We start from the raw sequence: 25,987 nt of genomic DNA on the forward strand, positions 1-25,987 counted from the left end.
CAGGAAAGTCCTACTCACTGCCTTCTCGCAAAGAGGTGTTGTTTATGAAATTGAGAGGATGAAAAGCGAATATCCGGCACGTTAACCGGGTTGGTGGATATGGAGGATCCACTCAGGTGAGTTGAAAAATCCTGATTCCAAACCAATGGTGCACATGGGCTTCAGTATTTTGAGGGAACGAATGGCGTATGAACCAACCCTTGGTCACCGACTACCATGGGACTTCATCTCCTGACGTTGTGCCACTGCCTTGTGGGTTATACCTTTAGGTCAAAGGCTCCGGGTGTGGCCTCTTGAGAAAACCACCTGTTTCGGTCTGGGCACCTGGAAAGTCGGACGACTCAGTAGGCACAGAAATGCTCTTAACCTTGATAATGAAAGCAATCGACGAAAACCAGCATTAGTACAGGGGTGAGACTTGGACAATCTGACTATAAAAATTCGGTAGCGTGAAGTCTGGTGCGCTACGGTTGAAGGTCGGCCTAAAGACCACCATCTGCCGAATGAACCAATCAGACTATCGGCCGTTTTAGTTTAGATGCGCTACATATAAATGATCGAATACAACAGCTCTATGTGGATATACACAACAGGATCAAACTGCATCTAAGGTTTCGAAAACGCTTTGAGAAATAATCATGAGGTTTGGCAAACTGTTGTCATAGTTTCTGTCAAACACTGAATACTACTTTTTACAGGTGGAAAGCTATGCTGCAAAACAATCTTGTTCTTCTGTCCACTCTCATAGGAATTGTAGTAGGAATCATCCTGGGTGTTATGCTAAATTTTCTTACCGTCCCAGAACCTGTCTTATTATGGATAGGTAATTATATGTAAACTGTTAGTCAATAATAGGTCTACCTGGGGAACTTTTTATCAGGTCATTAAATTTGGCTGTTATCCCTCTGATAACCACGAATATAATGTCAAGTAATCTCTGTGTTCTGCAGAATTCCCAAACGTCTATTATGTGTAGTGTCGTCTAAGCTGAAGCCTTCAGTGCAAGGGAAAATGGCGGTGCTTGCTTTGGGATACTGTGTTTCGATGAATATTTGTGGAGCTTTTCTTGGTCTCGGTATTACCGCACTTATCGATCCAGGTCCATGACATTTTGTGCCTAACTGTTTATTTTAGGTGGTAGATACACCACAAGTGTTAAAGAGACGAACAGATTGTCAAAAGGCTCCAGGAAAATCGAAATCTCGGACGTATTTCTAGACTTCTTCAGGTCAGTCTAAGTGTGAGGAACCCCTTAATTTTACGGTACTAAGTTATCTGTAAGTGCATATGCTTTGTGAAAAAATATTGACAGTTTGTGTCATTGGTAACAATAATTCTGAAAAACTTACTACTATATATTAACCTCTTGTCAACCACTTTACTCAGGAGCTAGAAGTAGGCTTTTAAAAAAAGCTACTTCACAGTTTCTGAACGTATTTTTGTTGTCAGAGTGGTATTATTATTTTGCATTTATTCACTCAATACACATTGTAACTCTCTTCTCCTATAAGAACTTGTCAAATATCATTGTAATTATAACAAGTTCCAAACCCTTTATTAAGTGGTTTTCTTAACATATCACCTAACATTTCATAAATTCTGTCCGGATGTAATATAATATACACCGTGTCATAATTTCAAGTATACTGACTCACATGTTTAAGAGCAAGGGTATTTGACTTGGTGACTGCGACCCCAAATGCTCATGGGAGAAGCACGATTCCGTTACTCTTGATGATTTCAGTTTCCTGAAGTGTTTTGGATATTTTTCAATCCCGTGACTATGATGTTACCAGTTCCTCTCTCCCTCTCTGATTATCTTGTTACCTACACTCAGTACATTTTATATTAAATAAAACGCATGTATTTATTATTTTGCTTACACAACTTATAATGTCGACTTCCTATATTAGTAAACGATAGGATTATGGCTTTTTCATTCCAGTTACTTGTCACTTTAGTGTTTTTTATTTCGGCTATTTAACTTAGCCTTATACCCATAATATCAGGGAGTCTCCGTACTGCTTAACCTGTTTGATCATGTTCCAAGTCTCTGACTATTTTAAAACAAACAACCTGGCAGATTTCATCTACTAAAGACATCATTTTGCGTCTTGTACTTTCATTTGTAGTCTTTATGAAGTCAATCATAATAGCTATTGGTTGTTTTACTTTTTATGTTAACGTATCTATAGATCCACTGGGTAGAATATGTAGTGTCAATTGCAACTTATTTTTAGGTACGGAAATAAATCTGTTTTAATCTATGCCTCGCCTCTATAGAATGTAAAATAACTCGTAAAGTTTAGTTAACAACGACATTTAGTTTCATCTTGTGTAATAGGGATTGTATGAATGACACTTCTTACTTCGTGAATGGCTTCAGTTCATGTATACTAATGGGGTATAAAACTTGTAGGTACAGAAAATTTAAATAAGACGTAGTAGCTTCCTCAAAGTTGATGATATATATTTAGGTCCATTAGTGAACTAGAAAATAAGTAACTAGACCTAAAAATTGACGAACTACTGACTTGACTCCCATGTCTAAAGAAGCGACTTTATCAGGGTTTGTGGGATACTACTAGTCAGCGATTAGCAGAAACAAATAAGTTCCTCTAGACTGTCTAGTTTACTGAAATGGTCATGAAAATAGTAAAGAGATCATTTTACTTATTCAAAATAGGTTTATAATGGGTACCTAGAAGTTAGACTTGGTTGGGGTTTCTCAAGGTATCACATAACTTTTCTTCTTTTACAGGAATATTTGTATGCATTTTGATGGTTGTTGATGATTGTTGCATAGGCACAAATTATATTGACTATGGTTTTAATTATCAATGAAGGTTTATCATATTCTACGAATTCTAACAATTCTTAAAAATAAATTCACTGATATTCTGATTGCATTCTCAGTACAATATATACGATCTGCATTCAAATAAAAGTTTTTTTTCACTTAAATATTTTTAGAAATATGATTCCTGATAACATTGTTAGGATGTTTTTGTTTTCGGTAAGTTTTCAGCGGGCGATTATCAATGATAATGTCATTATTTAAATAATTGTAAACAAAATTTTGTATATTTCCCTTTCAAAGTCTGTCAGCATCCATGTAACTCACTTCACGTCATTTGTTTGTAGCTTAAGTGCATAATTTAAGGGTTATTTATCCCATTCAAATAGATTATAAAATCAACATTCTAATGTTTAATTAAAAGAGTTTACATCACTAATATAGTAATATTTAGAGGATGATTTCACCATATATTTGCGCGGACGACTACTGTGGTTAAAATCGTAATGGTAGTATTATAACCAACGGTTTTTATTTTACCTCCACAGTACTCATTTAACTCATGGTAGCATTTCGTTTTCATTTCTATTATCGGATGTTAGAAACGTACGGCAATTTTAGACGATGCTATTTGATTAGCACTAACTTACAACTACTCTGAAAATGTTGGTGATCATGATGAATCAGCAGCTTAATGGACTATATGCGTTATAAGTTCAACTTCCATCCACCATCCGAAGTATATTTAGTTTGGAAAACGCAAAAATTGTCGAGATATTAGTCTATTCAACCCACATGATAGTATAAAAAGTATGAAGAACAAATCCATACAAGTAATTAACTTGAATTTATTATGTATAAGATATCTATCTGATCGAGACGTATTCTACGTTGTTTAACTAGTCAGTCTACACAAAACTCATAAGTTATTATAATTTAATGAGCCTCATTGTAAACATTTCTGTTATCATCAACAATCCAGACAATTATCTATATTCTTTTGTAATTCACCACTGCGATATGTATTATTGCTATTCAAAATATGATGGTACTTGAGTATTTGCCTCATCATGTATACGGTGTTTAGTCTAAGTACTCAAGATAACACTTGATAGATAAACAAAGAATATATATATATTAAAATACTAATGTATGTACGAAGAATATTCTTTGCAATAAATTCTCTTTAGGTTCCACAATTGCACAATTTAAATTGAAATCTCGATATTTTAGTCTGGTTTCTCAGTTAGTCTAAAATAATGATGAGTCTTAATCAGGGGTTTTGTATGAACTTTGCTTTTCCCTTTATCCTTAGATTAATTAGGATTCTCGGTTAACTAGTTCAGACTGATGTAATTACAGTAAATCTTCTACAAACCTTTGTTTATAATTTCTGCCGATTAGATAAATTTACTTTGAGAAAAAGTTGTAAATGTTGTTTTTACAATATTTTGGTTGTGATCCAAGCAATTAGGCATTAGAGTTTCAACCACTGGATTATATATTCAAAATTGTATCCATGTTCTTTTATTCCTTACTCTCAGCATGTGTTACTTAGAATCTACTGTATTATATTTGAATATTAAATAAATTGTTTTTAAAATTCACCTCTTATCATTTGGTTGGTTTTATTTGACTGTTACTATCATTCTTTACTCTCATTTATGTTAAAGACAGTTACAACATACGAGCCAGTTGAATCTTTTCCTAACTCAAATGGTAATTTATCTTCATCTATAACATACAAACGAGTAATTAAGCATGTGGAACAAACAAATATCCTAGGTGAGATACATTTTCTCTGTTTGTCTTTAGTAAGATGCTAGTATTTTATCAACCTTTCACTACATGGATGAATAACGTTCAAAAAAGTACCTAAAACCGACTATTATGTCTGATTTAGTTTTTTGGTAAATTTCTTTAGTGTGTTTTTATTTGAATGTGTTTATGTATGAATGGTCGTGTTTTGATGAACGAATTATACCAATCATGGAACTTCGTTTTTGTTTTATACTTAAAATTTCCCCAAACCTTGCAATGAATTTTTAATTGTAAACTAATTCGTATATACCCCACATCATCTTTGTTTTCTTTTTCATTTTTGTATTGGTTGTTGATACATCCAGCTGACGAGTCCCAAGTAGGACGTCAAGTGCGTCCTGGATTCCACTAGTAGCCACCATCCATCTCTGTTTATAAACCTTGTTTTTGGTTGTTATTCGGGAGCCATAAAATATTCGTATTGTTCAGAAATTCTCAGTAACTATCTAAGACTGTATTGAAGTGTTAGGTTTGATTTAAGCATTTTTAGACTACGCATCTTGTTTTAACTTTTCGTCTTTTAATGTGCACTATGATACATAACAGACAGACTAGATTTGAATAAGCTACCAAAAGACTATTGTGTATGTACCTGCTGTATTTCAAAAAATATAATTCAAGTTAGGTATAACGCTCTGAATAGGTTTTATTACATCTGTTGAATCGAAACATGTATCATATACGCGTTTTTCTGTGGAATACTTAGCTTAAATTTCCGATCTAATACTGTTTTATTCAAGCCTAAAGGTAAAGTTGCATTGTTCAACAAAAACCTCCAATCCTGTTGGGCTGTAAGATTCATTCAATGTTCGAATTAACTACCCAGTATAAAGCTACTTTTCACCCGTCTCGTATAAAGTATTGCAGCCGAAATACCTCAATAATTATTCGGTGCGTAACAAAGACTCGTGAACTGAAAACACGAGAAAATCAGGCTGGCTTCAGACCCGGTCGTGGCTGTATCGACCACATATTCGCCATTCATCAGATCTTAGAACACAGGCATGCCTATCGGCGTCCAAAAATAATATTTTTTTCTTCACTTAAAAGCAGCATTTGATTCTGTAGACCTAGAGGTTCTATGACAGTATCTGTCATTGAAGGGTGAGGTATGGCAACTCGGACCGATGCATATGTGTGCCTGGTCCTATGTTTTAGCTGACTGACTTACTGGAATTCGACCAATAAAGAGCTATGCATGAATTACGTACACCATTTAAGTACACGTGTGGTGTATTCTACTTATGTCTGTCTATATAAATAGTATGTCACACTGGTCGGAAGTGGAAAAGCTGGCAGCAGAAGGCTAAGAAGATCGAACTGAAGATAATAGAAATGGGAACAGAAAGGAATTGTGAACTGGAAGAACTATGCAGAACGTGAAGGACAACTGATGGAAATCTCCAACAAAATATTCAGTGTTTGATTCTCATATTTTACCAAGATACTCTGTAATTTTGTATTAATTAAAACTTGGTTGTCCCCACGTGAGTGTTCGTTCACAGCACTCGAAGTAAATCCAATAGGACGTAATAGAAACGTAGTAAAACACCAAATCCCTTAATCATTAAGGCATTGTTTCAAGTGAATAACAATGTTGAACAACTTCACATGATTCATGCATTTGTAATACATTTGTTACTTGACTGTATTCACTCTTCTACTTTTTATTATTGCTATTAGTAATGCGACAACGTCATTTTGTTTTTATTCAATTTTTTTTCTTCATAGGATTGTTTACCACTAGCCTTGTTATTGGTTTAGTTGCGGGTTCTCGAAGGGAAAAATTACGTCCATTAATTGCAATGTTTGAGTGTATTTCCGAAATAATGACCATAATTATTGAGTTTATTATCAAGTGAGAATTTTATTTTTGATTCCATATATTTGAGTTTTTAACAAAACATTGCTCATTTTTTATTAAAGAAATTTATAGTCTTAATCGAAATTTGTAATCATTTATAAAATGACTCGCAAACAGAATACTGGATTTACTGTCGTCAATTTTAAATCTCATGAAACCTGTCCGTAAACTATCCAGGTAGATTTTTTATATTAGCAACAACATGTAAGTAACTATCCATTATTAAGTTGTTAGTGAATTCATGTTATTATCTCAGGATTCAGGCTAGATAGTTCTCGAAAATCAATTTGAAAAAGCGTATTCTGCATGTAATGGTAACAATTTCAGTTGGCGTTAATTAGCTTGTTGATATACGTTGATCTAACATACAACAATAGCTTATCTTTAACACATCCCCAATTTAGTTATCAGTCAATGAAAATAATACTAAGTGTAGTACAAAAAAATCTAGATATGTACACAGTCAATTGGTCAAGGCTCCACTGGAATATAATGTTTGAAATTATTATTATTCTACTTAGTTAACAAAAGTACATTGCCAATCACTTGATGAAGGAATGATTAAACATTTGAAACACTATTTGTAACCACTGAATTGTATAGTTTCAAACCAGTCCTGTTGGTCAATGAGTCAAGTAGTACCGCTAAATGCTTCACAAAATCTATGTAATCCAAAATCAAGTGCAAGAAATTCTACTGAATCCCAATCAATGTATTCAATAGTTAATTGAGATTTTTCTTTAAGAATTTTTAATATCTTTTCGAAGTTAAAACTGTTATTTAACATTTTATTTAGATTGCTCCCAATCGCCATGATAAGTTTAATCGCATATGCAATTGCACGAATGGAAAGAATTGGCGATAATTTTGTCGCATTAATTCTGTTCGTAGCATCGTCAATTACATTTCTTTCAATCATTGTACTTGTGATCATGCCAGTATTTTACTTCATAGCAGTAAGACGAAATTTATTTCGCTTCTATTGCTGTTTATCTGAGCCTATATTGACTGCTTTCAGTTCGACCAGTTCGTAAGTTTGTTGTTTGAATTTTTATTCTGATGAACTATTTTCTTTAAATCTATCGGAATTTATTATATTTTTATAGGACAAAGGAGTTAAAGTTACAAAACGATTTAAAGCAGTCTCCTCAGACTCTCGACTAGTTATTCTATGAAACTCAACTATTTACCAAGTATTAACTTCACATTTTGTTGATTCGTCTGGTGAAACATCTTGTATAGTTGCACAGAAGCTTGTATATAAACTTAGCTGATGTGTAATTTTCAATCACTAACATGTAACTATCTTTATAAGACTAGTTTATAGTTTATTCTTAAGATTTCAGCTAAAAAGCTAAACATTAAAGATGTTTCAAGTCATTTCATATTGGAGACGGATTCCTATAATACCAAGTAATCAAAATGGATTTACACTTCACTTGCATGTTTATGATCCTTTGGATTAATCTTAACGTTTTCTCAGTCAGTCAGTCAACTACAACGTAGGACCAGGCACACATATCCATCGGTCCAAGTTGCCATACCTCATTAGCACAAAAAGATGAACACCGAATTCATACAAGTAGTTAATTTAACGGTGGTAATATATGAAAGAAAGATTGTGTGTAAGGATATAGTACAGGAAGAAAGAATTAATTCGTAGAAAGAAAGATGTAAAGCAACTTTAATCTCAAGGTTTAAAGGAAAACAAAGAGTGTATACATCTACACCATGGTGATCGATTCTGAGCCATGTCACACAGAGTCTCCAACCATTGGTTACGCTAATCACCTGGACCACAACCAAGTCTACATCTACCAACATGGCTCAGACTAGAGATTAGTGATTTCAAGCATTGATGCCATGTTTTGGTTTGGCCGCCCCTAACTCTCTTCCAACCGTCCCCAATACTAGTCATCATAGCGCGTCGTGGCAATCGGTGTTCAGGCATACGTAACACATGGCCCAACCATCTCAGTCGATGAAGATTCATGACCTCATCAACTGATTTACCATCGTTACCTAATACCCTGCGTCTAACCTCACTATTACTTACCCGGTGATCCCAGCAGATGCGAGCAATATTTCTAAGGCATCTTTGGTCAAATACTAGTGACTTAGAAGTATCTTCCACTCTTAATGGCCACGTTTCGCAGCCGTAAAGTAGAACAGAGCGAACTGCTGCGCAGTATACTCATCCCCTAATCGACAGACGGATATTACGCCATCACCATAGGTGACGTAAGTTGGCAAAAGCCAAACGAGCCTTTTGAATTCGTGCAAAGACTTCGTCAGACACCAACCCATTAGGGCTAATCAGACTTCTGAGATAAGTGAAGTTGTCGACGCGTTCGACTATTTCACTCCCTATCCTTAGTTCATGTGTTGATGCAGGTCAGTCCTGAAGCAACAATTTGAACTTAGAGGAGGAGAAACGCATTTCAAACATCCTTGCATTGTTACTTAGTGCTATCAAAAGACTGCGTTGAGTAACAATGTCTTATACCCCCCCCCCTAGACAGGATGTGTGCATACACACCAACGTAGTTAAATTCCTGGAATTCCAATTCCCCTCTTCTCACTTTTGTTAAATCATCCCCGCTAAAGTAATAAAGCGAACGAGACTGCTTTAAAAAGAGCTTTAAATACATGTTCAACTGAATAACTACAATTTTTTCAAATATTTGTTGCTTTCAAGATTAACGGAGTTAGTCAATAATCCCACTGTAATTGGTTTTAAATTGTATCACTCACTTTGCAACCGTCAATTTTATTTGTGTTTTTGAAATTGATTTGACAGCTGACAATTACACTCCATAAATCAGCGGTTTAACCTTTAAGCTAGTTCAATAGCTTGATAAAAATACACATGCTTTGTCTTTCATTATCCAACCCCCAAAGTTCCATTTCCTGTCTTTTCCTTTACTTCCTCGCTACTGTTAGTATCGTTTTTTTCAGTCCTTTGATTTCTTGTTTATTGATTTACTTTTACTCCATTTATGGAAATCATGACTACTAGCCCTAAAACACTCATACTATATACTGTACCTTTTATCTATCTATCTGTTAGCTGCACATAGATTGGATTAAATCATGTTCTGTACACGATTGATTTGGCGCATGTTGATTGGCTAATTCTTATCCAGTCAGCGCTAGTCGATACTTGGAGAAGATTCTAGAATCTCACGTAAAAACTATATATATACTAACGTATCTCTTATTGTGCTTCTTCCTTCCATCTACCCTTGTTATTCAGAATATAATTTCTTCCTGTTCAACCGTGTTCTGATTTGGGGACTTGTCGAGTGAATCAGTGTCCAAGAATACTAAGCAATAGGAATTTCTGGGTTGTAATAAGAGGAAATATAACACTATCTTATCATTCCAGCTACATCACTTATTCACTGGTTCTTTCACATGGCTGGTTTTTGTCTGTGTTTAAAATCCCCAACCACATTGTCTTTTAATTGCAGACTAAGGTGGAACACATTGTTATTCAAGTACTTGTTGTATCCAACTGGGAACATACAGTGGCGAATGTAAAATGAGTATTATTTTTTACTTGTATTTCATCAGTTAATCTGTCATGCTGTTATTATTCCTTAGTAAAGTGAATGGACAGGTTCACTCAGACACCTTGCTTCTGATCATTGGAATAGACATCAATGCATAACTTCACAAAATGGCATATATAAAATATTTTTGCCTTTAGTTTCCAAATAACAGTCTCCCAGTATGTTTAAGAGATAGAGGTACCGTGTTACGAAACGTCGTCATAATGACAAAAAGATGGGTATGAGCGAGTACGGACATCCTAAATAGTTTCTACCTAAATCTACTTAAACATTCATTTAAATGAAATAATAATTAAATTTATCAAAATCTGAATGTATCCTCTACACTCAACTTGCCAGATTGTACTTTAGCGTTCAGTCTTTGGCAGGTTTTCATTTAGCCTGAAGGTACTTTGTGTGCTGGGGAATTGTGAGAAACAGTATATGATAGAATCTGTAACAGAATAAAATAAGAGAAAAAGTGAGCCAACAATTCAGTGGGTTTATATAATGCACTTAAATTTAATAATGAAATTGATCGATAATAATCAGAATTAACACAAATGTGAAATTAAAATAATCTGATAATCGAACCTAGAAGTTGATAGCCTACAGTTTCTAATGCATTACAGTACAACACGTCAATTTAACCGCTTCTAATAAATTTAAATATTTTTTCCGTTAAAAAATATCTTCCAGTTTAATTGCTCTTCCACAACTTTTTCAAGTTTGTGATCGTTATGGAATTGAGTCAGATTTGGTACGAACTGTAGCACCGTTTCTCACAAGTTTCAATGCAAATGGATCTGCTGCATTTATTGCATCTGCTGTTTGCTTTGTAGCCCAATTAACTAAACAATCTTTAAATGCTGGTCAGTTTATTGCAATTGGGTAAGTTTAAATATTTTTCTTTTATTGTTAAAAAGTCACAAAATCACTTTCATTAGAAAAACACACACACGAATATAATAGCTGCACACAAACCGCCATCGTTATAGTTACATTTTAATAAAACAATGACTTATTTTGTCTGTTGTATTTCTAAAATTTCTTGAATGTAACTTCAGTCTAAGGATTGAGAAGCAACTCTAAACTTTATATATCTCATATGTCTTCGTTTTTGTCAGTCCAAGATTGCATGTATAAAATATGTAGTAATAAATGCTTTGATTTAAACTAGTCATGGCCATGTCAAATCTCCACATTATCAACTACGTTTTGATAGTGTGCATCTCTTATTAATTACCTATTAACTGAATGATTGAACCATTGTTAAATTTCATGAAGTAGCATATTCTTTCGATTTTACAACACAGAAAAGTACTTAACAAAGAATAAAAAATAAAAAAATATGTCCGGAAAGAATGGATGAATGAAAGAGGTTTTTGTCATCCATAAGCACAAGTTGTTAAACTTGTATTTGTACATTTTAGAATTAGTTCCATAGCTTAGCTGTATTGTGACTTCTTCCGCTATCCCTTTCTCTCTCTCTCTGTAGGCAATATAGAAAGAGTCGAGATACATATCAACTGGACTGATGCAACACATGTTTCAGTTCTACCAGTTAATACACACCTACAACAAATTTAGTCTCCTTACTCAAATCCCATTTAATTACTGTGTATACTGTCACACAAAAGTATTTGTAACCTTTCGATGTCACAAAACTCTAATGATCATCTTTCAAGGTTCACCATTATGTTTCATACTCGACCTTCATATCCAAATAAATATCTTGGAAATAACACAAGTAATGTAAGTTATTAAGTGTCAGTTGGTATTTTGCTATGATTACCGAGATTCACTTGATACGTAGATCAACAGAGCTCCTTTACTATTCGAATCTAACTGAGATGTTGATAAATTTGAACACATCATCTTCCTAATTTTTTCTAGACGTAGGTAGAAATCTGCTTTGCCGTATAATAAGTTATCTAATAGGTGTGAAATTTATGTCAAATATCCTCATTTTTTAATCTAAATTGTCCATGTAACTTCCAATTTTCCCACTTTATCTAACAGGACAATGTCTAATTTGTTTCTCTGAAAGAGTACTAAAACTCTAAACAAATTATTGATTTTTGAGATTTAGCAACTTTATTAATTGCTATCATGACTTCCTTTTTTTCTCTTTTTTCATGAACAGTAACAGACCACTATTTCTGTTTATCTAATTCGATCATGTCTAGGTTTTAGACTTGAGGATAAACATAACTCAATATATCTAACAGTGTGTAGATTCATTATACTACCAAACAACTAAGTTCACTCAACTAAAACTGGTTACTTTCTACCACTGTACTGAGCATAACTTTCTAAACGAAAAATTAAAAAATCATTGCACAAGTGAATAATTTGTTTTTTAGGTCATTTATTTCTTCATTGTTTTGGAAGAGTACACCACTTTCCCCTGTTAATTAAGACTTCAGTATACTTACTTACTTACGCCTGTTACCCCTCGTCGAGGAGCATAGGCCGCTCACCAGCATTCTCCATCCAACTCTGACCTGAGCCTTCCTTTCCAGTTCTTTCCAGTTGCTATTCATCCTTTTCATATCTGCTTCTATTTCCCGGCGTAGTGTGTTCTTTGGCCTTCCTCTTTTCCGCTTCCCTTCCGGATTCCAAGTTAGGGATTGAGTAGTGATGCACATTGGTGATTTCCTTAATGTATGTCCAATCCACTTCCAACGTCTTTTCCTAATTCCCTCTTCAGCTGGAAGCTGGTTTGTCCTCTCCCATAAAACGCTGTTGCTGATAGTATCCGGCCAATGGATGTTGAGTATTTTGCGTAGACAACTATTTATAAATACTTGTACCTTCCTGATGATGGTCGTAGTAGTTCTCCACGTTTCAGCTCCATACAGTAGGACTGTCTTGACGTTGGTATTAAAGATTCTGACCTTGAAATTGGTTGAGAGTTGTTTTGAGTTCCATATGTTCTTCAATTGTAAAAATGCTGCCCTTGCTTTGCCAATCCTCGCCTTTACATCTGCATCCGATCCTCCTTGTTTATCAACGATGCTTCCCAGGTACTTGAATGTTTCCACCTCCTCCAGAGTTTCGCCATCAAGTGTGATTGGGTTGGTGTTCTCCGTATTGCATTTGAGAATCTTGCTTTTTCCTTTGTGAATGTGGAGGCCTATCGATGCGGAGGCTGCTGCTACATTTGCTGTTTTCATATGCATTTGTTCGTGTGTATGAGAGAGGAGGGCTAGGTCATCTGCGAAGTCCAAATCATCTAATTGATTCTGAGCTGTCCATTGTATTCCGTATTTCCCGTCAGATGTCGAATTCTTCATAATCCAGTCAATCACTAGAAGGAAGAGGAATGGGGAGAGTAGACAGCCTTGTCTGACTCCGGTCCTTACTGGAAATGCATCTGTCAGCTGTCCTCCATGCATGACTTTGCACTGTAATCCATCGTATGAGTTTTGGATAATGTTGACAATCTTTTCAGGAACTCCATAGTGTCGAAGAAGCTTCCATAATGTTCTTCTGTCCACGCTGTCAAACGCCTTCTCATAGTCAATGAAGTTGACGTATAGTGATGAGTTCCACTCAACTGATTGTTCAACGATGATCCATAGTGTCGCAATCTGGTCTGTGCACGACCTATCCTTACGGAATCCAGCCTGTTGATCCCTAAGTTCGGCGTCTACTGCGTCTTTCATCCGATTCAGCAGCACTCTGTTGAAAACTTTTCCTGGTACTGATAGCAAACTGATGCCTCTGTAGTTTTCACATTTGCTCAGATCTCCTTTCTTTGGTATCTTGATGAGATATCCTTCTTTCCAGTCCATTGGCACTTGTTCCTCTTCCCAAATCTTCTTGAGTAGAAGGTGAAGCATGTTTGCAGTTAATTCAATGTCTGACTTCAGTGCTTCTGCTGGTATATTGTCAGGTCCTGCCGCCTTCCCACTTTTGATTTGTCTGATGGCCATCTTGACTTCTTTGATCGTTGGTGGAGTGACATCTATAGGAAGGTCAGTGTGTGCTGCTTCGATGTTCGGTGGGTTCAATGGGGCTGGTCTATTCAACAGTTCCTCGAAGTATTCTGCCCATCTTTTCCTCTGTTCTTGAATCTCAGTAATTGTCTTTCCTTCTTTGTCCTTGACTGGTCTCTCTGGTTTGTTATATCTTCCTGCCAATTTCTTCGTCGTATCATATAGTTGTCTCATATTCCCTTCTCTTGCAGCTTTTTCCGCCGTCGTTGCTAGTTCTCCCATGTATTTCTGCTTGTCGGCTTTAATGCTTTTCTTCACTTCCCTGTTTGCTTCTGCGTAGTCTGCTTGTGATTTGGCTTTCTCTGCTCGTGTTTGGCTGTTGTTAATTGCTAGTTTCTTATTCTTCCTTTCTTGAATTTTGTCCAGGGTTCCCATAGAGATCCATTCCTTGTGATGATGCTTCTTAGGACCAAGAACCTCCTGACACGTTGAAGTTAGTGCTTCTTTTATCCCTTTCCAGTTGTCCTCCAAAGTAGTTTCTTGTTCATTCAGTAGATCCTGTAGAGCTTGGAACCTGTTGTTGAGAGTTATCTTGAATTCATGGAGCTTGTCAGTATCTCGAAGGAAGGCTGTATTGAACCTTTGTAGTGCTGTTTGTCCACTTGTCCAGTCTTTCTTTAGCTTCAGTCTGATCTTGGCCACAACCAGGTGGTGATCTGAAGCTATGTCAGCTCCTCTCCTGGTTCTCACATCTTCCATTGATCTTCGGAATTTTTTGTTGATACAGATATGATCTATCTGGTTCTCTGTGGTTTGGTCCGGTGAGATCCATGTAGCTTTGTGTATGCGCTTGTGTGGGAATATTGTGCCGCCTATAACCAATTTGTTGAATGCACATAGGTTTGCAAGTCTCTCCCCATTTTCATTTCTCTCTCCTAATCCATGTCGTCCAATTACATCTTCATATCCTGTGTTGTCCACTCCAACTTTAGCATTTAGATCTCCCATCAGGATGGTGAGGTCCTTTCGTGAGCACTTCTCTATAATTGATTGCAGCCTTTCATAGAACTGATCTTTATCATCGTCGTTGGTGGGTGCATAACATTGGATAACGTTCATTGTGATCCCTTGCTTCTTTGTTCTGAATGATGCTTTAATTATCCTAGGTCCATGAGATTCCCATCCCACAATTGCATTTCGTGCTTCTTTGGACAGCATTAGAGCAACTCCCTGAGTGTGTGGAGCATTTTCCCCTTCGTGACCGGAGTACAGCAGCATCTCTCCTGTCAGTCAGTCAGTCAGCGACAACGTAGGACCAGGCACATATATGCATCGGTCCAAGTTGCCATACCTCGTTAGCACAACAAGATGAACACCGGATTCATAGAAGTAATTAATTTAGTGGTGGTAGTATATAAAGAAAGGTTGTATATAAGGATATAGTATAGGAAGGAAAAAAGTTATGAAGCAATTTTAATCTCAAGGTTTAAGGGAAGATAAAGAGTGTATACACCTACGCCATTGTGATCGACTCTGAGTCATGTCACACAGTCTCCAACCATTTATTACGATAGTCACGCGGACCCCAACCAGGTAGTCTGCATCTGCCAACATGGCTCAGACTAGAGATTAGTGACTTCAAGCACTGATGCCATGTTTCGGTTTGGCCGCCCCTAACTCTCTTCCAACCATCCCTAGCCTTTGTTGTCCAGTTTGTGTCCAATGCGTTTCACTGATTCCGAGTACTGCCAAGTTGTATCTCCTCATTTCCATTGCTATTTGGCTGGTCTTTCCTGTCTCCCACATTGTCCGGACGTTCCATGTACCTATAAAGAGTGTTGCTCTGGTTGTTAGAAGGTGCATCGGTCTCGTGACTTCCGAAGAATTTCGGCTTTCATCATGAGACGTCATAATTATTCCTTCAACTCCCAGGGCAGAGTTTAAATGGTTTGAATTATTTCTTCTGGTTAGCGTTTTTTAGCGAGTTAGCTTTTCTGCGGGATAGGGTCGCTAACCCCATGCCCAAAAGACTTCAGTATACTGTATTATTTTATATCTTGATAATATTCACTAGAATTTTATCGATAACTTCGAACTCTATGGTGTAGAAATGTGATGCAAGACATTGAGCTTCATCTCTCCTCAGTTACTTTCACTAATGTGATGTAAAATATTTTCATGATAAATCAATTGCGTATGACAAATGGCGTAAGCCTGGTATTGAGGATGCAACCATTCGTCCTTGAATCCCTTGTACTTAAAATAAATTATCGAAATACCTACTTTTGTATGCGTAATTTCCAAGCGAAATAAAAAAGTTATCTGGCCACCTGTTCTGCTTTTTTTATATTCACTTATTGGACTTGTACGCAATGATTAGTTGGCTACCTTTACATTCGTCAGATGAGCTTTAGTAATTTTATCCAGTATTTTCGCTATCACAACACTATTATTGACAACTGAGTAGCGATTTTATCCTCCTACCTAATTGCTTTTTTATTTACAAGATCCAATATCGGTTATTCACTTCAACTCGCCCAAGAATTTTAGCGAGTTTTTGTCTTACCTTTCTAGTCATAACAAAGCAATCAGCCAGTTAGTCATAAACGATGAACCCTGATATATATAGTCTTAGCTGTCACAATACATCAACGTAGCAAGATAAAATCATCAAAATTTATTCAAAACCTATATAATCAGTAGTAATAGTAGTGGTAGCACCAGTGATGATAAAAAAGATTAGGCATAGAGAAGAAAGAATGGGGTCGATTAATGAAATGTATAAAACTGTTTTGAACTCAGAATCTAAGGGAAGTTAGTGAGTGAATGGATCTGAATTTTTGAGATTTCGTCAGGCAATCAAACCACTAGGACTAGTGAAGCTTCCAAAATAAGTGAGTGGTGGATGCGTCCAACAATTTTACTCCCAACCACTAGTTTAGGGTTTGATACCAACGAATATTTTACAGTTATGAGAAGAGAAACGCATAGTAAACTCTCTTGAATTGTTGCTCCGTGCAATCAGAAGACAGAGTTTGTCAGTTTTCAACCAGCCAAACTGTCATCGTTACCTTCCAAATCGATAAGTGAATTTCCTGGCAGACCAATTTCTAAAACGGTAAGAGAAAAAAGCGTTATCTGTGAAACTCTTCTTGTGACAAAGTTAAATAAAAATGTGAGAAACTATGATAAACAACACTTGAGAGTGACAATTCCGATGACAGTTTGACATAAGCTTAACTTAACCAAATAGTGTTCGAATAAAAATGAGCCTTCACAAGATATATATGTATTGCTTCAGTATATCATTTAATGACATGTTAGGAGGTCGGTATGCCTTGAACAAACAATGTCATATTTAATATATGATATTCATAATCATCTCTATTTTGTTGAAATTTGTCTTATAATTCTAATTTATATTTGTCATATTTAATTGTGTTTTGTTTTGCCTTCCTCTGAATTTAGATTTTTATCCAGTGTCAATGTGATGGCACTGCCTGCAATTCCAAGTGCAAGTATTATAACTGTTATTCTAATAACACGTGCATTTGACATTTCTGAATCTACCTCCGTATCATTACTTTTTGTTACTGAGTTTATCGCGTAAGTATTAGAATTTTGTATGTATGTGTGTTCAGTTTCAGTTTTATTTTTCTACATACAATCATCGCTATCTTGAATGTAGTGGTTAATGTTCTCAATTTTAGTAGTCATAACTCTTAGTTAGTTGATGATATAATGCTCCAGCTATAGATAACAAATGATCTATAAAGAATATCTTCATTTCAAATTAATGAGTAATAACCATTTTGTATTAATCAGAACTATTAACATCAACCTTTTGTAAACAAAAAACTAGAAATAATCTCCATCAAAAATTGAGGAAAGAAACTTTACCTCGGGTACTGTTGCCATTCCTGAACAAAGAAACGCTTATAAAAAAACGTGGAGCTGTGCCTCAATGATCAAGGCGTTCGGCTTTCAGCCAATAACGTGCGTATTCAAACTCCACTTTACTTCAGTTTGATTAACCGGCTAATATCACCGGCTCCCATACTTAAAGTGTGTTTTTAAAGTTAAGTCCACGAAGCAATGAGTATGTGAAAATATGCATAATCTTGAACTAAAACTCTTAAATTAGTATAAATGGTCAACTTCTTAAAATAATTTGTACAGTTCAATAAAAGTAAGTTTACTGGACAAAATCTAAGATATCATTTTTGCACTTTTTAATTTCTATCACTGTCTTGTATTTCTGTTTATCTGCATTGCTATGATTACATACACGTAAAAGAATTTGTGTGCTTCTTCTTTTTCTGCAGAAAATATTATCGTCCGCAAACTTTTATTCATTGTTTACAAAATAAAATCTAACAGATAAATAAAAGTAAACGTTATGTATGTATGATTATATTGTTACGATCAATATCTCTTTAGTAGGTCGTCAGTGAATAAAGAAAGCACAGTGTTACCAATGACTTTCATATTCTATGCAATGCGTTTTTTCTTTGAATAAAAATTTTACTCTTATTGACGACAGCGCCACCATCATAGCTCGTAATTGCAAATAAAATATGAAGTGATTTCTGTTACATGATCATTATAATTGCAGTAATTTATTAAAGATTAAAATTTCTTTTGAATAATCAATCACAGAGAATATAATTAAAATTCCTATATCATTAGTTTGTTTTACTTTAACCTAATTTAAAATCTGACACAAATTTATGGTGTACTATTGTCTTTTACGATTAACTGTAGAGTAGCTGAGGGACAGCTAAACTGTTCACTAAAGTGTTCTGCCCATCGTTCTAAACGTCTGGACTGAGAGCAGATAAGAGTCTTGTCTTTTTCCGAGATTGTCTCTCTTACAATTGAATTCTTAATTCCGGTTTCTTTTATTAGTCTGAAAAGCTGTCTGATGTTAACTACAGACACTGCCTTTTCCATCACTTTTGCTTTCGTCGCCCACCACTGCTCACGATCGTTCCTTAGACATTTTGTTAACCTAGATTTGATTTGCTTTCGCTCTTCATCGCATTCAGAGCCTGATGAAATGAGCTTACGAGTGAGGTTTAGGTAGACCTGTGACAGTGTTTCGCGCACTAGAATCGTTGTCTGTGGTGACACTTGAGGAAGAAACCGAAAGAGGCAGTTTAGTGTTAAGAGTCGATGTAGGAGGAATAATGGGAATTGAAGAAGGAGATTGATTATGAACACAATGATCTTGAGTGCTGTTAGAGGTATGAGGGTGGTTATCACTTCCCGGTTGCCCACATCGTCGAAGGGTTCTTCCAAAGGTACCTGAAAAAGAAATTGAATAGGAAGTGGTCTTAGTGACTTGAGAGTGTGACTGCAGTGCTCAAGAGACAACTGCTCAAGGTCGGTCACACACGGACTTTTTGTGAGTAATTTCCGTGTTAGCTCCGTTCTTTAAAGGACCTTACCGCCGGAGACGGGTATCCATGGAATGAGGTGAGGTGTGCATTTTTAGGGTCGACGTGTTCAAACCCCCTTCTTCGTTTGTGGGAAGGCAGCATCGCTATTATGCTGGTTGTCTGAAGGAAACACCTTACTGCCGACACACCTCTGTACAGTCAGCAGTAAGACTTTGCCTTAGGACCTTGGGTTTGCTGCTTTTAATCTTACCGCTCTTCAACCAACCTGTCTTGCATGGTAGGACCCCGAAGAACGATTGTTCCGGCCAGCATAGATCGACTGTTTTATTGCGATAAACAAGCCCGACCACCATGTCAAGGTAACAGCAACGGTCTGGAACCTCTCCTGCGGTAGATGATGATTACTGCTCATCTATGAACCCTTACTAATTTACAGACTTCTTTTGTAAGAACGTATGTAACTTATGGGGATTCTGGAATGAGATAGCTAAACTATAAATGCACTGACTGTATTAATCTTTTTAATGATGAACGCATCGTTTTCAGAGTATGTTACCACTGACTAACTAATTGATCAGCCAAAAAATGTTATTTATGACACAATATTTAACCAAACTGGCATAACTGAGTTAGAAATGTCTAATCAAGGATAATAATGAAACTTCATGATGTAATTAATAATTTTTCACTTCCGTCTATCATACCATGTTGATGCAGCACCTCGTATTTTCCTGTTTGTGTTAATGATATAATACATTGTTGTGTCATTGTTTCTGTTCGGTCTTCCAACATCCTCTTACAAATTATTCAGACTTTTAAATATCATTCAATACATAAAATACAGAATGTGATTTAAGCATCCTAATTAATCTTCTTTAAAACTAGTCGTTTAACTGTCTTAATAAATACTACTAATAATCCTACGACATCAGCTGTTAATTCTTGACCGTTTCCTCGTTTACTTTGTCTCAAGTGACATCGTCTCATTTTTATAGAATAACAATGACGATGAATTTAAACACAACCAGTTTTTAAAAAAATATCAAACGGTATTTGGTTAGTGCATAACATTGTGCTATATATACTTGTAATGTATTTTTCATCACAAACTGACATCATCCAGAAAAAAAGAGCACTGGATATCTATTTCGTCCTAGGTTATAACCCCTTATCAGGAAAGCACTTTCTCTGCAAGCTATCTATTTCATTGATATACCCTTCAAATCAGTAAAGAAAGATCACCCAACCAACATTCCTATCATAGTGTTCATTTCGAAGTTCTAGAATGTTGTAGCCATTGAAAAATAATGCGTTAACTGTCAGTTTAGTTACTTCAGTTCTATGTTAGATTATTTCATTCTTTGATATTTTCACTCACTAGTCAACTTTGCATATTCAGTAGTCGTAATATCTACTAGGGAATTAAGAAATGTGTCAGTTGTAAATAAATAACATTTTAATATCATAGGTGATTGATGACTGTATCGACATAAGCTGTAATGAATGAATACGTTATTTTCAATTAGGGTAGAGCGGTTTGAAGAAAATATTCAATTTTGAATTACTTTTCATGAATTAGCATCAGTTAAAGAGCATTTAAGAAATCCAGAGGGGATTAGATAGTTGTTTTATACTAGCCTTGGATCTGTCAGCTCTGTTAACCCACAAAACTTCCTAATGAACAAACTCTAGACCTTCAAATCTCACAGTTGACTCAATACTTTTATATCATTATGCCGAAATCCAATGGTTCGTATTCCCAACCTCATTAATTTCGTGATTATCATCAGTGATATGTTTCACCATTGATATAGTTATAGACGACTGGCTTTCGTTTTTCGCTAGAACTTCGAGAATCCATCTCAACACTATTCACTAATGTGAAAACATTTCTGAAGAGTGATTTCCCAAAAACAAAACAATTTTCCAATGCCTACTTGTTTTCGATGACTTTACAACTAGTGTCAGTTCATGGTGAAAAACAATTTTATTATACTGAATTTACCTCTATGATGGACAGACGTTTTGTCCTATTGTGGGACTCAGCAGTGCGCATCCACGATCCCGCCCCGCGAGATCCGAACCCAGAACTTATCAGTCTCGCGCGCGAGCGCTTAACCTCTAGACCACAGCCGGTCCTGGGTTTGAATTTCGCGAGGCGGGATCGTGGATGCGCACTGCTGAGAAGTCCCACAATAGGACGAAACGGCCGTCCAGTGCTTCCAGGTTTTCCATGGTGCTCTAGCTTCAAATGACTCATGAATTCAACTATAAAACTTCATATTACGTATAGCGGCACTTCACCGTACGACATTCCGTAGATTTCCAAATCTTGTCGTTAATCAGTTTTTCTTTTCCGAAGTTGTAACCGTTCACTACTAGAAAAATCAGTACCGTTGCTGCTTTTCACACCTTCCACTTCTATTCCGATAAGGCATAAAAAACATAGCCTTTAATGTAGTTTAATACCTTTAAATATATATTGTGTATTGTTTTGGACAAATGTATACTAATTGATTTTATAAACAATCACACTGTAATTACAATTCACTAATCGTAGTTTAGTTCGATATTTTTATGTTTTCTGTCACTTGGAAATGTAGTGAATACCTAACTAAATCGTTTTAAAACGAACTGGCTGCTATTTTTCGTTCATTCTCTTTGAATACTCACCTTTACCTATGTGCATTTTTTATGCTAGCTCTTTTGCGTTAGGCCTTTTCAGGATAAAACACGGTAAAAAAAACTCAAAGTCTACACTTCTCTATACAGATTGATATTTTTGCGACTTTAAAAATTAGTGTAATATCTTCATCCGACTAAAGTATTCTGTAAAAATAAACTGTTGATTTATTCTAATCCACCAGATTTTGTAACTATCCGATATGTTAATTTAATAACAGCTGATTGATCCAGTCCCAACCAGGACGAAACGCACATCTTTAAATATCTTAGCAACATATCTTTTAATTAAAAAAAAGTCAAAGTAAATACCTTGATTTATTTTTACAGTTAAATGAATAAACCATCACATGTTTCTAATAAATGCAAGGCAATTTAGTTCGTCCTGAAATTAATTAATCTGTGTTAGATATATTTGTAATAATTAAATTAATGATATGGTTATATTGCTCTGATGGAATAACTAATTACCTGTACATAAACACAATTTAATGTGCTTTTCAAAATGTACAACTTTTATTTATCTTCGTATTCGAATAATACCATTCATGGTGCTACGTAAAGAGTTGCGTTAAACATTTAACTAAGTGGTATATTTCTGCAAAATTCAATGGTATTCAAAATTGTATTTCAAATTAATTCTGTTGCATTTTAATTATCATTTATTCTTAACTGATTACTTCAATAAACTCCTAATTTAGTTTGTTTAAATTTCACACATCTTAATCCCTTGGTAAATTTAAAAAGAAAAGAACAAGGTTTACAGAATAACGTAAATTCATTATATTTCAAGTTTTCTCATCAGCTGCAAACGACCTAAATTTACAATTATTTATCTTCTTATAAAAAATAGGCTGGTATCCTTTTATCAACAAAATAAAGTTGGAAAAATGTCAGAAACAGAATATGAACAAAAAATATTTAACATTGTAGTTAAGATTAACTAGTATTTATATATTGAAAACAAAGTCATATAAAGAAGGAAATAATATCATAAATAATAATTAGGCGATGAAGTGGTTTATTATATAACCCAATCACCTAGTCGACATAAAATTAAGGTTTAGCACTGTTAGTGAATGTTAGTGGGATCTTTTTTCAAATAGAAATTAAAATAAAAGGATTATGTAATGGGGAGTATTCAAATTTACTCCATTTCTGCATTTTCTACTTTCTAAACTCCTAAAATTTCATTGAACAGGTCGATGTTGAATTCGCTGAAAAGAGGCCCCTTTGCTAAACATCATGTTTTTAAACAACTTCTGTTGATTGTTGATAATTGTCTGTCGGACTAATTTAGAAATTGTTCTTGGTTTTATAAATCTTTTTCAGTAATTTGATGCATTCATTGAATTTTTACGTTAAGTTATTTCCTGTCACCTATGAACAACTGATACCATTTAATATTTATTTTCTTCATATTATTTTGCTTTAGTGATCGATTACGTACCGTTGTAAATGTTATGAGTCATGGTACTTGTGTTCTATTCATTCATATGAAGTTACACCAGGTGAGTTCGACGTCGAATATTCAAAATCATTTCATTCAAACCACAAAAGTTATCAGCGATTCAGCATCATCCGACAGTGTATCATAGCTGCTGTTAAACAATTCATTGATCAAAAGAAAATAGTGTTCGGTTGTTGTTGTCTTTTCTTGTTTGTGTTTTATTGTTTTTATTTTCTGTTCACTAAAGTACACCCTTGTATTATTTTGTTTTACCTATTGGTCTTTTTGCTGTGATAACTAATTTGTTTAGTTTATGTTAAATAATACCTACCCTTTGTTGTGTTTACCATAGATGTATTTTTATTTCAAGTTTGTGATATTTTCATCAAAAAGACAATTTTTCTAAATCATATTATACGATAAATAAATTCGAATAAAAATTGATGATACTCAGACTAGTTTTTACAAGGTACGAACTAACCAGGGACTTCATTACATAAACTCCTAGCCAGGTTTAATTTTAATTTCAAACTTTCATGAAGATTGTTAAAAGTTTACTTCTTTATTATTTATACCTTTGTCATTTATTTTTTTAAAAATCTTCAAGAATAAACATATGCTGTTTAGTTCATTATTCTATTAGTTTTGTTTGATAAGTACATGTATTTGTTGTTTCCATACTATCATGTGATTTTTTCTTGAATATAGAACAAACCATTGGAATTCTTAACTTCGATGTAACATTAATCTTATTCTATAAAATATAAACATTTATAAGTAGAGTGTTATGGATAAGTTTTCGGTCTCAAGGTCAGTATAACGATGTAATACTTCTTTTTTTTTAATAGTATCCTGTTCGAATTAACTAGTCAAATTAAAATGGTCTAATATATTTATCTATTGTTACATTAGTTCACAAATTTGAAAAGCTTCAATGAGTATCCGCAAAATTTAATAGAATATTTGTTAAAATAATAAGTTGAGAAAGAAAACCTACTAAATTGTGATGAATTTTTTTATCCTCATCGAAGTTATAAGTTTTAAGAAATATAAACTCATTATGTCATTTAATCATAATACAATGTGAAAATCACATAATGATTGTCAAGTACTTTTCACAGTATCAATTATATAAACGATGCATAGAATAAGAATTTATTGCGCTTTTTGTTGAATATTTCCTGGATTTCTAGTGATACGCAGTAACCAGTGGAGTTCTATCAGGTCTGTTGGGAGATATCAACTCACTGAAGACATCGGTGAATGGTTGCTCAATTTCGTGGATTGGTTGAAATTAGACATTAACACCGTTGAATGCCGGCCAACTCAGTGGTCTAGAGGTTAAGTGCTCTGGCGCGAGTCTGGTAGGTCCTGGGTTCGAATCCCGTAAGGCGGGATCGTGAATACGCACTGCAGAGGAGTCCCACAATAGAACGAAACGGCCGTCAAGCAATGCTTGCAGGTTTTCCATGGTGGTCTAGCTTCAATTGACTCATGATCTCAACTATATAAAAAAATTACTAAAATCTCCACAAAACCCCCTTCTAAGAATATTTAACAATCAATTTTGCAAAAACGGGCATTACTTATAGCACTTACAAATTTTTTTCTCAATCCAAAAATCATACTGCTTCATATTTGATATTTTGTCCTCTGTGTATCATAAGAAGAACTGAAACAGATTAACTGAAAAATCATCCATAAAATTGTAATAAAAATAGAATTATTGAAATTAGTTGGTTTGATAAAATGAAGATATTTAACCCAATCGTTAAATACACTTGAAAATTGCTTACAATTTGAATTCTTGATAAATATAAACAAAGCAAGAACAATGCTTTTAGAAACAATTGGATTCATTGTATTTTACCCCACCTCGCCAACTACAAACACCTTGCAATTACAAGGAGTAGTGTATTTGTAAAGAGATTCTTGATCTACTTTCCTTAGTGAGGCTGAAATGGATGTTCAATACGAAATCGGAAATCATAATAAGAAGAATAGCAAATAAATTAAGTGATTAAACATGGATAAGATAAGCACATATTTACGAGTTGAAAAGATAAGTTATACAGAGTATAACAGGTAATGCTATGGTTACTAATAATCACGGTTACAAAAAAGATTACGCAATGAAAATAAGTGGTGATATGTATCAATACCAAGGTTGGACTTGATAGTTTCACATAAATTGAGCATTGGGTATAAAGTTAGTAATAAATATATTTTTGTTATATCTCAATGAGTAGAAAAATTGTATTTCTGACGTTTCGTGACCTAATGTAAGCCACTTCTTCAAAGTAAATAAATAACCGAAATTAAATTAACACAAGTTTAAATAGTATAAAGGAAACAGTGCAAAATATTTTTCGTACAATCAAAATCATAATAGGTCTGAATATGTCAATGTCAAGTTATTCTTGGTCAAGGCGAATTTGTATGACCTGTCACTGTATTGATCTATGTGTCAGCA

At 34.8% G+C, this 25,987-nt stretch overlaps 1 protein-coding gene across 2 annotated transcripts; it reads left to right on the top strand.

Moving 5' to 3' along the window:
* Positions 1-498: 498 nt before the first annotated feature.
* On the top strand, positions 499-24,295 carry Smp_145980.1 (sodium/dicarboxylate symporter-related; the record flags this gene model as incomplete). Of its 2 annotated transcripts, XM_018799139.1 has the most annotated exons (11): positions 499-823; positions 856-930; positions 977-1,099; positions 1,135-1,228; positions 2,974-3,016; positions 4,471-4,582; positions 6,350-6,476; positions 7,279-7,512; positions 10,736-10,908; positions 17,449-17,586; positions 23,500-24,295. In XM_018799139.1, the coding sequence occupies exons 1-10, from the start codon at positions 709-711 to the stop codon at positions 17,469-17,471; spliced, it is 1,119 nt and encodes a 372-aa protein (XP_018650958.1). In that variant the 5' UTR covers positions 499-708. The 2 variants fall into 2 exon arrangements, with proteins under 2 accessions (XP_018650958.1, XP_018650959.1); XM_018799140.1 differs by having other exon boundaries at positions 499-1,228; positions 10,736-10,927; positions 23,500-23,662.
* Positions 24,296-25,987: the final 1,692 nt, after the last annotated feature.

The sequence above is a fragment of the Schistosoma mansoni genome, chromosome 3, assembly GCF_000237925.1.
Source record: "Schistosoma mansoni strain Puerto Rico chromosome 3, complete genome".
In the NCBI taxonomy this organism is placed as follows: Eukaryota; Metazoa; Platyhelminthes; class Trematoda; order Strigeidida; family Schistosomatidae; genus Schistosoma; species Schistosoma mansoni.